At 48.3% G+C, this 15,502-nt stretch overlaps 1 protein-coding gene across 2 annotated transcripts in view; it reads left to right on the top strand.

The window, feature by feature from the left end:
• The window catches only part of VWC2 (von Willebrand factor C domain containing 2), a 124,578-nt gene that overhangs the window by 20,731 nt on the left and 88,345 nt on the right, over positions 1–15,502 (top strand). For both annotated transcript variants that reach the window (XR_008420198.1, XM_019451004.2), the window contains exon 3: positions 4,580–4,709. Coding sequence is in view for 1 of the 2 variants with exons in the window: in XM_019451004.2 (XP_019306549.1) it covers positions 4,580–4,709 (130 nt within the window). In the remaining variant the exon portion in view is untranslated. The remainder of the gene's footprint in view (positions 1–4,579; positions 4,710–15,502) is intronic.

Consider the following 15,502-nt stretch of genomic DNA (forward strand, 5'->3'; position numbering starts at 1 on the left):
TGTGTGTGGGTGGGGGGGTGCAGAGGCAGGGCGGTGCCCGCCTTTGCGGGGGGTGCAGAGGTGGGGCCATGTCTTTGTGGGGGTGCAGGGTGCTGGTGGGACTGACTGAGGGAGAACAGCTGGTCTGAGTCCAGCTGGGTCCCGTCACACCCTTCCTCCATGACCCGGTGACCCTGAACTTGTGTGGCTGCATCTTCCACTCCTGGCTGCTGAGTTCACGCAGGCAGGTGGGTTTTTGTGGTTTGCAACTTAGCAACCTTTCCTGGGCCACCTGAGCACTGTGACAGGTGTAATGAGAAGAGAGGCCTGGTCCTCCTGTGCTGTCCTTCCTAGAGGAGGACGTGCGAGCTGGGGCTAGAACAGGTGGAGTTCGTACAACAGGGAGCCTTTCTTGGGTGGCAGGACTGTGCTAGTGAGGCATCGACATGCAAAGCAATGGACTCGGTCAGTTGAGGCCCGGGAGCTGTCAGTAAGTCAGCGTGCAGGGTCGAGGCGGGCCAGGCCGTTGGTGCCATGAAGTCTGAGCGTCAGTAATCAGGGCCACACACCCAGAGAAGGGTGGAGGGGCCCAGCAGGACATCTGTGGGACGCCGGAGAGTTCTGTGAGGTGACCCCAGTCCCGGGCAGGGTCCCAGGGACTGGGGTTGGATGGGGAGCTCTGACTCAAACGGCGTGCAGGGGCTCTTGGCCCAGGTGGGACAGCAGTGGACACAGGGTCCCCTGGGGGTGCCGGTGGGGCTTGGCCATCTGCTCTGGCCAGCCTGGCTCTGTGTGGGGCTCGGGGGGGCTGTGCCCCCTGTGCAAACCTCGGCCTGGGGCTTGGGAAGGGCAAGCAGTGTAGGAGGTGAGGCCTGAGTGTGACCCACTCGCTTCCAGTGATCCTGCCTCTGAGCCTCAACTCATATGTTTGAGACACGAGCGAATCTCCCAGGAGTCGAGCCAGGATTTCTAAGTATTCTGTGATAGCAAAACTCACAGTTAAATTTTTGATAAAGTTGCAATCGGGCACCTGGGGGGCTCAGTCGGTTGGGGGTCTGACTTCAGCTCAGGTCATGATCTCACGGTTCGTGAGGTCAAGCCCCGCGTCGGGCTCTGTGCGCTCTGTGCTGACCATGCAGAGCCTGCTTGGGATTGTCTCTCTCTCCCTCTGTTTCCACCCTTCCCCCTGCTCGTGCTTTCTCTCTCTCTCACAATAAATAAATACACTTAAAAATCAATCAATCAGTCAATCAATCAAAAGGAAAGTAGCCGCCCAGGCTGTGGGCGTCCATGGGCTCTGGCATGGGGACACTGGGGACCCGGTGAGGTTGTGGAATGAGGAGCAGGAAGAAATACTTCACTTCCAGGCCTGCCTCGCCCGGGGTGTGCTCCCTTGTGCGGGAAGGCCGGCTCCGGTCCTGCAGCCTCTGTGATCCTCATTTGCACCTCGGTGGTCTTTCACGGAGCTCTCCTTGGGGACAGATGGGAGGCTTGATCTCCCCTTCTTTCAAATTCCTGAACCAAATGAGCTGTGTCCTGCATCCCCGCAGTGCAGCCTGGGTGGCCGTGGGGTTCAGGTCGGGCCCGTCTCTTGAGGACAGGCTCCCGTGACTCCTGATCCTCTTGTTCCTCTCGGACTATCCTGCCCTTAAGATGGGACCGTCCTGGCTGCTTCTGGGGGCAGGGAGCCTGGCTCCCCACCGTCTACTCCACCCTGTTTGCTTTCTTATGGCTTTCGTCCCAGCCCTCCCTCTGACGGCTCCGACACGCGATGAACCATGACCTGTCTCTTGCAACTCAAGGTCTCTGCTTTTAAAACGCCAGACCCTTCCCTCATCCCGCTGGCTGAGTAAATCCACCCTTGACGGGAGGATGCTACTGGCTGAAAGGGGAATTAGTGGGAGACAGAAAGTCACGAGGACAGCAGCCGTAGCAAAGAGCAAAGTCCGTCCTGGTACAAGAGGGCCTTGTGGTGCCAACAGCCTCCTGGAAAAGGTGCACTTATGTTGTTGCCAGACTGGTTGTGGCTTCCAGGGCTGTCGTGCAGCCCAGGTCAGATTGTGTCCTGGCGGCTCTGAGGTTTCATCCCACACACACTCACTCGTACACACACACACCCCACACTCACTCGGACACACACACACTCACTCGTGCACACACACATTCGTACACACATCATACATTCACACATACTCATACACACTCACCCACCCCCATACTCACTTACTCATATACACACACACTCTCACACCCACACTCACTCATACACTCACACACACCTCCACACCCCCCACACTCACTCATACACCCCCCCACATACACACTCACTTGTACACACTCACTCATGCACACACTCATACATTCACACATACACACACTCTCACCTACACCCACCCCCACTCACTCATACACACACACTCACTCGTACACACACACACCCCACACTCACTCGTACACACACACACTCACTCGTGCACACACATACCCCACATACACACACTCGTACATACACTCATTTGTACACACACTCATACATTCATACATACTCATATACACCCTCACCCACCCCCACACTAACTCACTCATATACACACACACTCTCACCCACCCCCACCCCCACACTCACTCGTATACACACTCACACTCACACACCCACACTCACTCATACACTCACATACACCTCCACACCCCCCACACTCACTCGTACACACACTCATACACTCACACCCACACACCCACACTCACTCATACACTCACATACACCTCCACACCCCCCACACTCACTCGTACACACACTCATACACTCACACACATACACACATACCCACACCACACTCACTCATACACTCACACACACTCACACATATGCATATTCACACTCCTGCTCACACAGATGTCCCGTGACTTCCAGCCAGGCTGGCTGTGGTCTGTCTAGTGCATGAGAAAAGCCTTTAAATTGAAATACAGGGACACCTGGGTGGCTCAGTCAGTTGAGCGTCCTACTCCTGACTTCGGCTCAGGTCACGACCTCACAGTTCATGAGATCGAGCCCTGCGCTGACAGCACAGAGGCTGCTTGGGATCCTCTCTCTCTCCCTTTCTCCCTGCCCCGCCCCCGTTCATGCACGCTTGTGCTTTCTTTAAAAGATAAATAAACATTAAAAAAACCTTAAATATGAACTGAGCGTTTGCTTTGTGCACCAACCAGGCCATTGGGTGGAGATTTGAGCTTTTATTTCTGGCATTGGATAGACAGAGGCGAATCCGTGAGTGTCGTTGGCATTGTCCACATCACGTGCGCCGGCTGGGTGGTGGGTGCAGCACGGTCAGTCACCTGGGGCCCCCGCCCCGGGATGCTCCACGTGTCACCTTCCCGCTCCACGATCCTTTAAGGCACGTTTCCACATCGCGTCTGTTTCTGCATCCCACTGCTGAGTCTGCATCTGCTGTTTCTGCTTTGTCCTGGGTCAACCCAGGTGACAGATCCCCGTGTCGGGGATTTCCAGGAAAAAAATCCATCATGGTGTGGGCTGTGGCTATGGCGGGATGGGGAGCTGGGGGCCTGCAACCTTTCCAGGAATGCTATTGTGCTTGATTGGAATGATCCAGAAGCGGGAATTTGGGCCAGTGGCCACAAGTACAGCAAGGCAAGCACCAACCCAGCACAGAGAGGGCCGCAGCTGCCCTGGGTGATGGATGGAGAGCCCCGGGGCAGGGGAGGGGAGGGGGGAGCACCTGGGCTCTCACACAAGGTCTGTCCTTGGCCAACTGCCTGTCACCTGAGCCTCATCCTCCTGATCAGCACGCAGGGCCGTGGTGCAGGAGCCGGCACCTAGTGCTGCCGTGGGGGTTAAGTGAGGTCATATCCACACAGCTCCAGGCCGGGCCAGGTCCCTCCTCTCCTTGCCCCTTCCCCTTCCTGTCTACTCCGTGCAAACATGGGAGTGTCCCAGGCTAGCCGGGTGGCACCTGGCAGGGGTGGGGGACCGCAGCTCACCTGCATGACAATGAGGCAAGAATTCGATACGGTGAATCGTCCGTTCAACGTGGAAAGAAAGACCTGTCTTCAGAAGAAGGCTGGTAAAAAGGCACAAGGTGTGGGTCCCTAAGTCACGGCCTCTCCACACAGGGTTGAGAGGGACAGGCCAGGTGCCCCCGAAGGAGCCGGTCTCTGCTCTGGCACTCTGGTTTTGTTCCCACTTTGCAAACCACTGGGCTGCATACTTCTTTTTTTAACTTAAAAAAAAATTTATTTGTTTTGAGAGAGACAAAGCATCCAAGTGGGAGAGGAGCAGAGAGCCAGCAACAAAGAGAGAGAGAGAGGGGGGAGGGAGAGAGAATCCCAAGCAGGCTCCACACTGTCATCACAGAGCCCAACGCGGGGCTTGAACTCACCAACCTCGAGATCCTGACCTGAGCCGAAACCAAGAGTTGGACGCTTAACCGACTGAGTCTCGTAGGCGCCTCTGGATAATTTTTTACATTCTTAAACCATGTCGGGGGGGGCAGGGTCTTCCATGGAAGTCTGGGGGGAAGGAAGACATGAGTCTGTATGGTAAGGAGGACAGGAGGTCTGACCCGACCGTGGGCTTGTGTTCCAGGTCTCTCCGTGTGAGCGGTGCCGCTGTGAAGCCAACGGAGAGGTGCTGTGCACAGTGTCCGCGTGTCCACAGACGGAGTGTGTGGACCCCGTGTACGAGCCTGACCAGTGCTGCCCCATCTGCAAAAATGGTAAGCGAGATGCCCGTCGACGGGGCCGCGTCCTGCACGTGTTTACCGCCTGCTTCGTGGTCCGTGAAACACAAAGCCGCGTGAATGAGTGAGTTGGGATGTGTGTCCACGCACCCTCGCGGGCCCAGCACGTGACCGCTGGCCCCAGGGGACAATCAGGAGGCGTGCTGTCTCTAGTTGGGGTCGGCCCCGTGTTCTAGGGCATCGAGAAGTGCTTTGTGGAGAATTTCGATTTCCAGAGTGAGGAGAGTCGTTCATTTTAATTTAACTTTGTTTGTTCTTGCAAAGCAGTTTCTCTCCTTCCAAGACAAATCAAACAGGCCGGCCGGGCTCATTTGCTTTTCATTACTAAGTGAATTAAACCGGGAGCATAATTGAATATTTTTCATAAGTAAATCAGGCAGGAAGAGAAACCCCCTCTCCGGTGAGAGCCTGTGGTAGATCAAAAGCCTCATCTGGTTTACGGAGAAGAAACGGCAGGATGTCCTTGATCATAATTTATGAAGGGACAGCGTTTTCTCATCCTGAATAACGAGAAGTACTTTGTACCCGAAGTACTGAGTGCCGTTCTGGGTGCCGCACTGGAAGAGGGGATGTGACAGGAGGGTGTTCCCAGGGAGAGTGGGCCGAAGAGAGATGGCTCAAGAGGACAGCGTGGTAAAGCCTTTGAGCTGGAAGTGAGCGGACTCTGGCTTCATGACCACATCTTCGGGAGTTCGAGTCCCGCCCCTTCGAGAGGACTCCGGTGATGTCTGCAGGGCCCCAGGGCGTGGCCTGAGGGCTCCTGGCCACAGCCGCAGATTGGCTCAGAGAGGCGAAAGCAGTTCCCCCGGCCTGAGCGTTTCAGGGGAGGGGCGTCGCTCTGGGGTTGTAGGCCCGAGCTGGAAGCTGTGCGATGCGGGCTTTGCAGGTGGCCAGTGGTTATACGGGGCTGTTGCCGGTGTTTGAGACGATGCTCAGGTTCTGCAGTCGTGCCAGTCAAAGCCGCGTGGGTGGTGGGGTGCCGAGATAACCTTCGCGAGGTAGACGCAGGTACCGGACTTCACCACCATGATACACGTGCAGGAGGGGGAGTCGAGTTTCTGGGGAAGAAGGATAGTCCAGGAAGACCAAGCTCGCTGCGTTTGAGGTGGAAAGGGCCACCCTGTGGAGGCGTGGTTTGCACGGCCTTTTGAACGTAAGCGGACAGCGTTAGAGCTCTTGTAGAGCGCGCTTTCCGTGGGGTCGCTGTTCTGCGTGTGTTAATCCTGAAGAACGAAAACCACGGGGCATGATGCCACGAGATTCCATGCGATCGAGCAGGGTGGGGGGCGTTTGAGCACAGACTAAGCTCTTTGCAAAATCAGGTCACACGGACAGCTGCGGGGTGGGAAGGGCATCAGTGTGGCTTTCTCTGCTAGGGTTTGTTAGAACTGGCAGGAATGGAGTCGGGGTGGGGAAGGAGAGGCTGCTAGAGAGGCTGGCGGCCCTCGCTGGGGTGTGGAGTGAAGGAAACCTGCAGAGGCGTGGGTCGGTGCCTGGGGTCCCTCGGAGATGAGGGCGGCTCATCTCTAGGCTGCAGCACCAGCTCAGGGGCTGGGTGCAGGGCTGTGTACTGCACAAGTAACCTCTTGTTGAGTCAGTGCTGTTTAGTGATTGATTTAAATATGGGTTGCCCACAGATCTGGTATCTTAAGTATCTAAGATACTGTTATTTCTCTTGCCACGCACAATCAGAAACAAAGTTTTGGAGTTTGATAGAGAATCTTTGGATGTTTCTGAAAGATGAGAAGATGGGATTTCAATCTCTGAGGAATTTTCAATCCCTGAAACTTTAAAAAAAAAAAAAAAGTTTATTTAAAGGCGCCTGGGTGGGTCAGTCAGTTAGGCATCTGACTTCAGCTCAGGTCATGATCTCTCAGTTCATGAATTTGAGCCCTGTGTCGGGCTCACTGCCATCAGCCCAGAGCCTGCTTTGGATCCTCTGTCTCCCTCTCTCTTCACTCCTCCCCTGCTCACATGCTCTCTCTCTCTGTCTCTCAAAAATAAACACATTAAAAAATGTTTATTTTGACAGGGAAAGAGAGTACACATGGGCACATAAGCGAGTAAGGGGCAGAGAGAGAAAGAGAGAGAGAGAGAGAGAGAGAGAGAGAGAGAGAGAATCCCAAGCAGGCTCCGCGCTGTTAGCACAGAGCCCGACTTGGGGCTTGATCCCACGAACTGTGAGATCATGACCTGAGCTGAAATCAAGAGTCGGATGCTGAATTCACCCACTGAGCCACCCAGACACTCCATCCAATCCATGAAACTGTATAAAGGTTTAAAACCATTTATAATGGCACAACGAACAGGTGTATACCTTTCACAATATTTACCTATGGCTAACGTTTTGCCGTTTTGCGTATCTCTTTTGACCTCTGTCTTTATCCCTGCTTTTCCCCATGTCTGTCTGTAACCCTGTGCCATCCATACATCTCCTACTTTGTTCTTTCCCATAATGTACACTGGAGACCTTCTATTTATACCATCACCAGCATGAAGCCTACTGAGTAAAGTTCAAGATCTTTCTTTGCAGTTCTTTTTACACTTAGGATTTATCCCGGTTAGGTATAGAGTCAGAGAACTATCTTTAGAAATTATCTTTTTTCAGGGGGCGCCTGGGTGGCTCAGTCAGTTAAGCGTCCAACTTCGCCTCAGGTCGTGATCTTGCATTCCATGGGTTCGAGCCCCAGCATTGGGCCCTGTGCTGACAACTCAGAGCCTGGAGCCTGTTTCGGATTCTGTGTGTCCCTCTCTCTCTGCTCTTCCCCTGCTTGCATCTCTCTCTCTCAAAATAATAAATACACATTAAACAAAAGAAATTATCTTTTTTTTCATCTCCATGACATGGATTTTAATTTTTTTTAATGTTTGTTTTGTCTTTGAGACCGAGAGAGACAGAGCATGAGCAGGGGAGGGGCAGAAGAGAGGGAGACCCAGAATCTGAAGCAGGCTCCAGTCTCCCAGCTGTCAGCGCAGACCCCGACGCAGGGCTCGAACCCACAAACCGTGAGATCATGACCTGAGCCAAAGTCGGATGCTTAACCAACTGAGCCCCCCAGGTGCCCCTTTGACATGGATTTTATAACTGAAAGTTTGTACCTCTGGAACCCCTTCACCTATCCCTCCCAACTCCCCACCCCGCCCCTGTGGCAGTCACAGTGTGTTTTTGAACCAATTCTTTATTGGTGTGCGTATGTTAAAATTTGAAGGATTCTTCCTTTGAGAGACAGCATGGAATGGAATAAAGCAGGATTTGGGGATGGTGTATTCGAGAGTCTTAGAAGGAGCAGAAATATGCTTTTTAAAACCAGATTCAAGAAGGATTACAGGTTCTAGAAGGATTTGTATTAAAACGTTTTGATCCAATTATGTCAGAACATCAACAACTTTTTTATTTTCAGGCGTACAAGTAGGAAGAAATTTAAATGTGCCTAATCGTATAAATGCTAGTAAGTTTTGCTATACCATATTCTCCAGATAGAATGTGGTTTTTCAGCCGCCAATGGCCATAGGGTATTCTGACCTTCACAGATTAAATGACGTTTGACATTCCTAGCAAAAAATTGACTTGAGAAATGAAGAGTTTCTAGTGAGCATGAGTTCTCTGTAATCATTGACCGAGATTAGTGAATAATTTAGAGTTCATCCCTGCCACGCACACACATAAAACAATGTTTTTGTAAGAAAAAATTACACGTGGAATCCCAGATTCTAGGACATCAAAAACAATGCATGGGGCTCCCAGGTGGCTCAGTCGGTTGAGCATCTGACTTCGACTCAGGTCATGATCTGATGGTTTGTGAGTACGAGCCCCGCATCAGGCTCTGCGCTGACAGCTCAGAGCCTACTTAGGATCCTCTCTTCCCTTGCTTTTCTGCCCCTCCCCTGCTTGCCCCTCCCCCACAAAAATAAACATTAAAAAATATATTAAAAAACCAGCGCCTTATACAAAATTCAATGCTTGGATAGACATAGCTTGGATGGAATAAGAAAGGTTTTAAGTCTTAATCTCAGTAAACAGGCCTTTACTCTGCATACTCTAATGTTTTGACCTATCGCCTTAAATACCTCCTTCTCCCGACAGAAGGAAAATTACAGTTGAGTTGCAAGCTGTCAAAGTCACTTGCGTCAAGGGAGCAAAAGTTTGAAACCTGGAATGCATGGGGTATAAATAAATGATCACAAATCAAGTGCACTTAATATATTCACTTTGGTGACTTGTGTAGATCAATCTCCCAAGGATTTTCTTTTGATAAAATGGTTTGGGTGGCGCTGCGTTTTTTTCTCCCCACTGTTCGCAGTGATACAAACAGTGAATATTATTTATACGGACTTTCAAGATGTCAGGTGTGCTCTGGTAACAGGCGCACTTCACAGATGAGGTTCGCAGCACTCGTTCCAGTAAAGCCCCTTTGTCTCAGACACTTGCCACATTGGAGATCGGGAGACTCTGTTCTGCACCTGTGTGCTCCCCTACAGGCATGCAAGCAGGGCATGACCTTGACTCTGGGCCTTGTTAGGATCAGCTCTGATTGTCTGAAGGGGAAGAACATATCCAAGGTAGTACAACGTACTTCCAGGAGCATAAAGCCCTGAGTACAAAGGTGGTATATCTCGCTGGAGTATCCGTGCTTCTGAAAATACAGTTGACCCTTGACTGACACAGGTTTAAACTGTGGGTCCACTTGCATACAGATGTTTTCCCAGTAAACATAGGACAGTTCTATAAATGTGTTTTTGCTTCCTCGTGATTTTCTTAACATTTTCTCTTCTCCAGCTAACTTCAGGAGTATGACATTTAATACATACAGCATACAAAATATGTGTTAATCAACTCCTTGTGTGATCTATCAGTAAGACTTCTGGTCAACCCGTAGGCTGTGAGTGGTGAAGTTTTGGGGGGGGAGTCAAAAGTCATACAGAGATTTGTGACTGCACAGGGGTCAGTGCCCTAAACCCCTGCACTGTTCCAGGGTCGACTAGTTTTTTGCAACCGTATTTCCACGAGAAAATAAATACGGCTTTTGGGAGGGAAGGAAATGAAAACTTTTATAAAATTTTTAAGAAAAATACTGAGACTTTAAATGATTGGAGGCACTTTTGTGAAAATGTTGTGAGAAGCACTAAGAATTAGTTTTTTTTTCTCCCATGTATTTCAGAGAGTAGGAAAAGATCTTGATTAAACCACATGTAGTGAGTTGGACAGAACTGAATGGTGTGTGTATGTGTGTGTGTGTGTGTGTGTGTGTGTGTGTGAGAGAGAGAGAGAGAGATACTCATACCAAGATCCTTCTTACAAGGAAAAACCTCTATCATTTGGCCTCACCATTGAATCTTTCCAAAATCTTTACCAAAAAAATAACACCAATCTTACGGAAATACTTTTAAAGTGTTTCACTATTTAAAGGTAAATGATTTTGTCCATTAAAAATATAAAGGAAACTACAAATATCGGAATTAATACTTGATACAGAGTTGTTGTACAAAATAAATATGTAAAAATCAGTGGTATTTCTATATACCAGCAGCAAATAGAAATGAATTAAAAGGTAGTCTTTCAAGTAACATCATGAATATTAAATACCTAGAGGTAAATCTAACACAATATGGCAAGATTGCCATGGTTAAAAATGTTTTTTTAGGGGCGCCTGGGTGGCTCAGTTGGTTAAGCATCTGACTTTGGCTCTGCGGTTCATGAGTTCAAGCCCCGCGTCAGGCTCTGTGCTGAAAGGTCAGAGCCGGGAGCCTGCTTCAGATTTTGTGTCTCCTTCTCTCTCTGCCCCTCTCCGACTTGTGTTCTGTCTCTCTCTGGGTCTCTCAAAAATAAACGTTAAAAATTTTTTTGAAATATTTTTTAAAATTTTATTTATTTTGAGAGAGAGACAGAGAGAGCAAGGGAGAGGCGGAGAGAATCAAAGAGAGAGAATCCCCAGCTGACTCCGTGCTGACAGCACAGAGCCTGACATGGGGCTTGATCTCACGAACCATGAAACCGTGACCTGAGCTGAAATCAAGAGTCAGACGCTTAACGACTGAGCCCCCCAGGCGCCCCGCCACAGTTAAAAACCTTAAAGCTTTATTGAGAGAAATGAAAAAAGGCCTAAGTAAGTGGAAGGATGTACCAAGTTCATAACTGGAAGAGTCAGTAATGTAAAAACGTCAGCCTGCCTCAAATTTAGCTATCGGTTCAACACAATTCCGGTAAAAAAGCCCAGTGGTGTCTGTGCGCGTGTGTGGATATTACCAAACCGATTCTCAAATCCACATGGGAATGTAAATGTTAAAGAGTAGCCAGGGAAATACTGAAGGAGAACCACAAAAGCTGGAACAGGTACACTGTGAACGTAATGGACATCCCAAAGATAAAAAGACTGACAAATGAGAGCAGGATAGAATCAGAAAAGACCCAGAAATAAAGACCAGGAGATTATGCTGATACCGCAGTACTGTGGGGAATCGTTCCAACAAACAGTGCTAGGTTGATTGTGTAGAAGGTAGGAGGGTACCTTGCCTTTTGTGTCACACTGTTGAAAAAAAAAAATTCCAAATAGCATTTAGATAGGAAAGTTAAAATAATAATACTCTTAGAGGAAAACATAGGAGACCGTCTTTATGATTTTGAGTAGGGAAAGATTAACTTAAGAGAACACTCAAAATATTCACCACGATGAAAGGATTGGTAAATTGGACTTTGTTAAAATTAAGAAACGCTGTTCATCAAACAACACTTCTTAAGCCAGGGCAAAGCAGCCCATATATGTGGGGGGAAATGGAATATATCTTTCTGATAAATGACTAAACAATTCCAACACATAGAAAGCAAGTGGAGAGATAAAAAAGAGAGGAAAAAGGTGATGGGGATTCGCAACTCTTTGGACCTCAGTGTCCTTCTCCTCCTTCCACTGATCAGAGAGACAAGTCTTGTCCCCGAGGCTTGCATACTGAGCTGCTGTCCCCCTCATCTACTTCCATAACATTGCAGCTGTGTGACAGGGCCTACTTCTAGAGCAGACATGAGAGGGGAAAAAACTTGGATCTGTTTTAGTGAAATTAAATTAGTGTGAATCCACAGTAGACTGTGATAAATTCGGGTGCGTATTTGAATTCTTCGAACACTAATTAAAATCAACAAAGGAACTCAACATGGCCCACTAAAAATATTTATCTAACGTGAAAAAGGCAGTCAGGGAGAAACAGAGGAATACAAAGCCAGGAAACTGGCGGGTGGCTTCGGATGCACTTACCCTGTCCGTAGTCGAGCTCCCCACACACAACCGCCATTTGATTTTTTCCTCGCTTGTGCTATAGATACCTCTCTGCCTCCTTCAAGTGTTGCTTCTCCTTGTCATTCTAGACTCTTCCTTTTGATGATTCAGCTTCCCGGGACCTGGGGCTGCGAATGCAGGGAGAACAGAGGTCACTGGGTGCCTGCGGGTCTCCTGCACCTACAGTGCTCTGCAGGGATCTCAGGCTCCAGGACACACCTTTCACCCAGCTAAACCATGGTGGGCATCAGAATTGCCTCCAGGACTTGCTAAAACATGGACCAGTTGGGCTCCACCCCCAGAGTTCCTGATCCTGAAGGTTTGGCCTGGGGTCTAAGAATTTGCATTTGTTTTTAAAATTTTTTAAGTTTTTATTTATTTTGAGAGAGAGAGAGAGCACATGAGCAAGGGAGGGGCAGAGAGAGAGAGAATCCTAAGCAGCCTCTGCACTGTCAGCACAGAGTCCGACTCAGGGCTCAAACTCACGAACCGTGGCATCACCACCTGGGCGGAGATCAAGAGTCTGATGCTTAACCGACTGAGCCACCCAGGCACTGTGAGAATTTGCATGTTTTTAAAGCTTTACACTCATTCTGGGGCTTGAACTCCCGACCCAGAGATCAAGAGCTGCCACACTCCTGGGTGTTTCTGTTGCTGCCGGTGTGGGGACCTCCCTTCGAGAACCACCTGTTTCAGACACAATGGTTTTTTCTCTCCTTTGATATGTCCTCCTGGTCAAGGGTAAGGAGAAAGAAGCACACAGAGGACCTGTGAGGTTTTAGACACGAATGAGATCATTCGGAGAATTGGATGCATTTCCGGATGCATTCTTTTACACTTTGTGTTTCTCTGGACATTTTAGAGTTTCTGGAAATATATAACACGTAGTAATATTTTACACATTGAAACATCGGGGCAGAGAGAAACGACTGCATGGCAAGTCAAAAGGCTGCCCCGATCTGTGGTCTCCACCTGCCGACGCATGTGCCCCTGCAGGTGGACAGCAGGTTCGACTCTGAGCTTCCCAGCAGCCAAAGCAAGAGCGAGAAGGGTAATAAATCTGACCTGCCAAGAGGGATACGCCACAATGCTGATTTTCAGAGGAAGTGACTTCCTAGTGAACAATTTGCTGGAGAATGATCCATAAATGAATTTTTTTACAAATGTCCAAGTTCTATTCAAAGAATGATCCATAAATGAATTTTTTTTACAAATGTCCAAGTTCTATTCAAAGAATGATCCATAAATGAATTTTTTTTACAAATGTCCAAGTTCCATTCAAAGAATGATCCATAAATGATTTTTTTTTTTACAAATGTCCAAGTTCCATTCAAAGAATGATCCATAAATGAATTTTTTTTACAAATGTCCAAGTTCCATTCAAAGAATGATCCATAAGTGAATTTTGTTTTTTACAAATGCCCAAGTTGCATTCAACTTCCGTCAGCATTTCCCAGCATAGATCAAAATGACCAGAGTGCCAACATGCCTTCTGTTTTGCCTACATTCTGGTGCTGTGGGAATAACGAGTCGGATGGCATGCCATTAATCCTCATAAAGCCCAGTGAGCATCAATTATTTATTCTGGAGGGAAGCTTTTGGACGTCCCCTGACGTTTCTCCTCACTCCCCTACCTAACACTCTGGGCTTGAGGTTGTACCTTCCAGGCTCAGATTCTCTGGGTCATCAGAGAAACCCCAATCCCTCCTGGGTCTTCTCCTTTCTGACAAGTTAGGGAAAGAGGAGGGACGGAGAGGGGGTGTGTGCTTGACTTCAGGAGCTTACTTCGCTTCCACTCCTCCTGAGACCTTTGCATTAGCAGCTCTTCTTTGTAAATTTGAGAGCAGCTTAAAAGGACACTTTGGTTTGTAAACATTGGGACAGAATCTGATCTGTAAGGTGAATAAACCAAGCCAGACGCAGACCGGCCCACAGTGGTTGCTACCTGATTATTATGAAGAATTGTTTTTCTGAGTTAAGTATGCGGTACTTGTAAACTTCTAGACAGAAAGTGTATGATAGCAGATTTAAAAAAAAAAAAAATTGTTTAATTTTTGGTATGTTTCCTAAAGTCGGACTGAACTGCATTTGGTCATCAATTTCAGACAAAGCAGGGACTCAGGTCACAAACTAGTGTCCACCAGGTTTGGCCATCTCTCCTTTACATGGTACCTTTGATCTTGCTGAGGACCAGACCTGGTGTCCCTTTTTTGTATCCCTTCTTGGTGCAGACATGTGTTCAACTGTCCTCACCTGGAAAACCTTCTCTGGCCTGCTTTTTTATTTTTGTTTTTGTTTTTGTTTTTTTTAATGTTTATTTATTTTTGAGAGAGAGACAGAGTGTGAGCAGGGGAGGGACGGAGAGAGGGAGACACAGAATCTGAAACAGGCTTCAGGTTCCGAGCTGTCCACACAGAGCTCTTCGCGGGACATGAACCCAAGAACCTTGAGACCATGAGCCGGGCCAGAGTTGGATGCTTAACCGACTGAGCCCCCCAGGCGCCCCTCTCTGGCCTGCTTCTTACAGAAAGTTAATTTCACTGTTGCTTCTCCAAAGCCACAGCTCCTAATCACCTTGAAGTCTGATGTAAGAATTGGGGAGACACCATAATTAAATATGTTCTTTTGTTGAATAATTGGCTCTTCTTTCAGATTATTGGAGAGAAGCGTGTGTGTGTGTGTGTGTGTGTGTGTGTGCGCGCGTGTGCCCCTGCATGTGTTGCTTTTATAAAACCTTGAGTCAATTCCTATTTATTTTACTGCAGACCCAAAGATGAGGCAAGTTATGGTGCCTGCCTGTAATGAGCTCATAGTGTAGAGGGGACGTTGTCCTGTAAATAACTTGCGTCTGCTACTTTGCTCGGATTTATGATGACCATGGCGAGGGAGAGGGGAAAACCTGAGTGAGACTGCAATAAACATGACCGTGTGCGTGGCCCTTATTTGTTTTTGAATCATTTCATTTGGATAAATTCCCAGCAGTGAGATGATCAGGTCAAAGGTTTGGAACATTTTTATGATTGTGATGCGTATCATCACGTTGTTTTACAGAAGGTCATGCACATGAGCAAAAGCTTCTGCTTTTGTGATAACCTTGCTAAACCTTTTGTTAATTTAATTTATAGAAATTGTTGCTTATTGTTTTTAATAGCGGGCACCTAAACCCTGAAATGTCTCCTGGCATTTTTTTCTGCAACGTGTTATGCTTTGCTGCCTTCTTAACAAGATCGCTTTGAACAGGATTTAAATGGTTCTGAAAGTCATCGATGTGAGAAGGAGTTCTTGCCCTGCCCGGTAATCCAGTGAGGTGTCCAGAGTAGAAGCTTGATCAAGCAGCTTGATTTCTCTGCACCCTTTTTGTTCTTCTGTAATGGACACATGGCTACATATGTGGATATCTTGTAACAGTTACATTACATGATGGGTTTAGAAGTGGTCATAATACTGACTGATCCTCACCGTGTACTATAGGAGATACATTGGCAGAAGGGAAGAGTTCTGGAA

The sequence above is a fragment of the Panthera pardus genome, unplaced genomic scaffold (genome assembly GCF_024362965.1).
Source record: "Panthera pardus isolate Hobbes unplaced genomic scaffold, ASM2436296v1 HiC_scaffold_8, whole genome shotgun sequence".
Classification (NCBI taxonomy): Eukaryota; Metazoa; Chordata; class Mammalia; order Carnivora; family Felidae; genus Panthera; species Panthera pardus.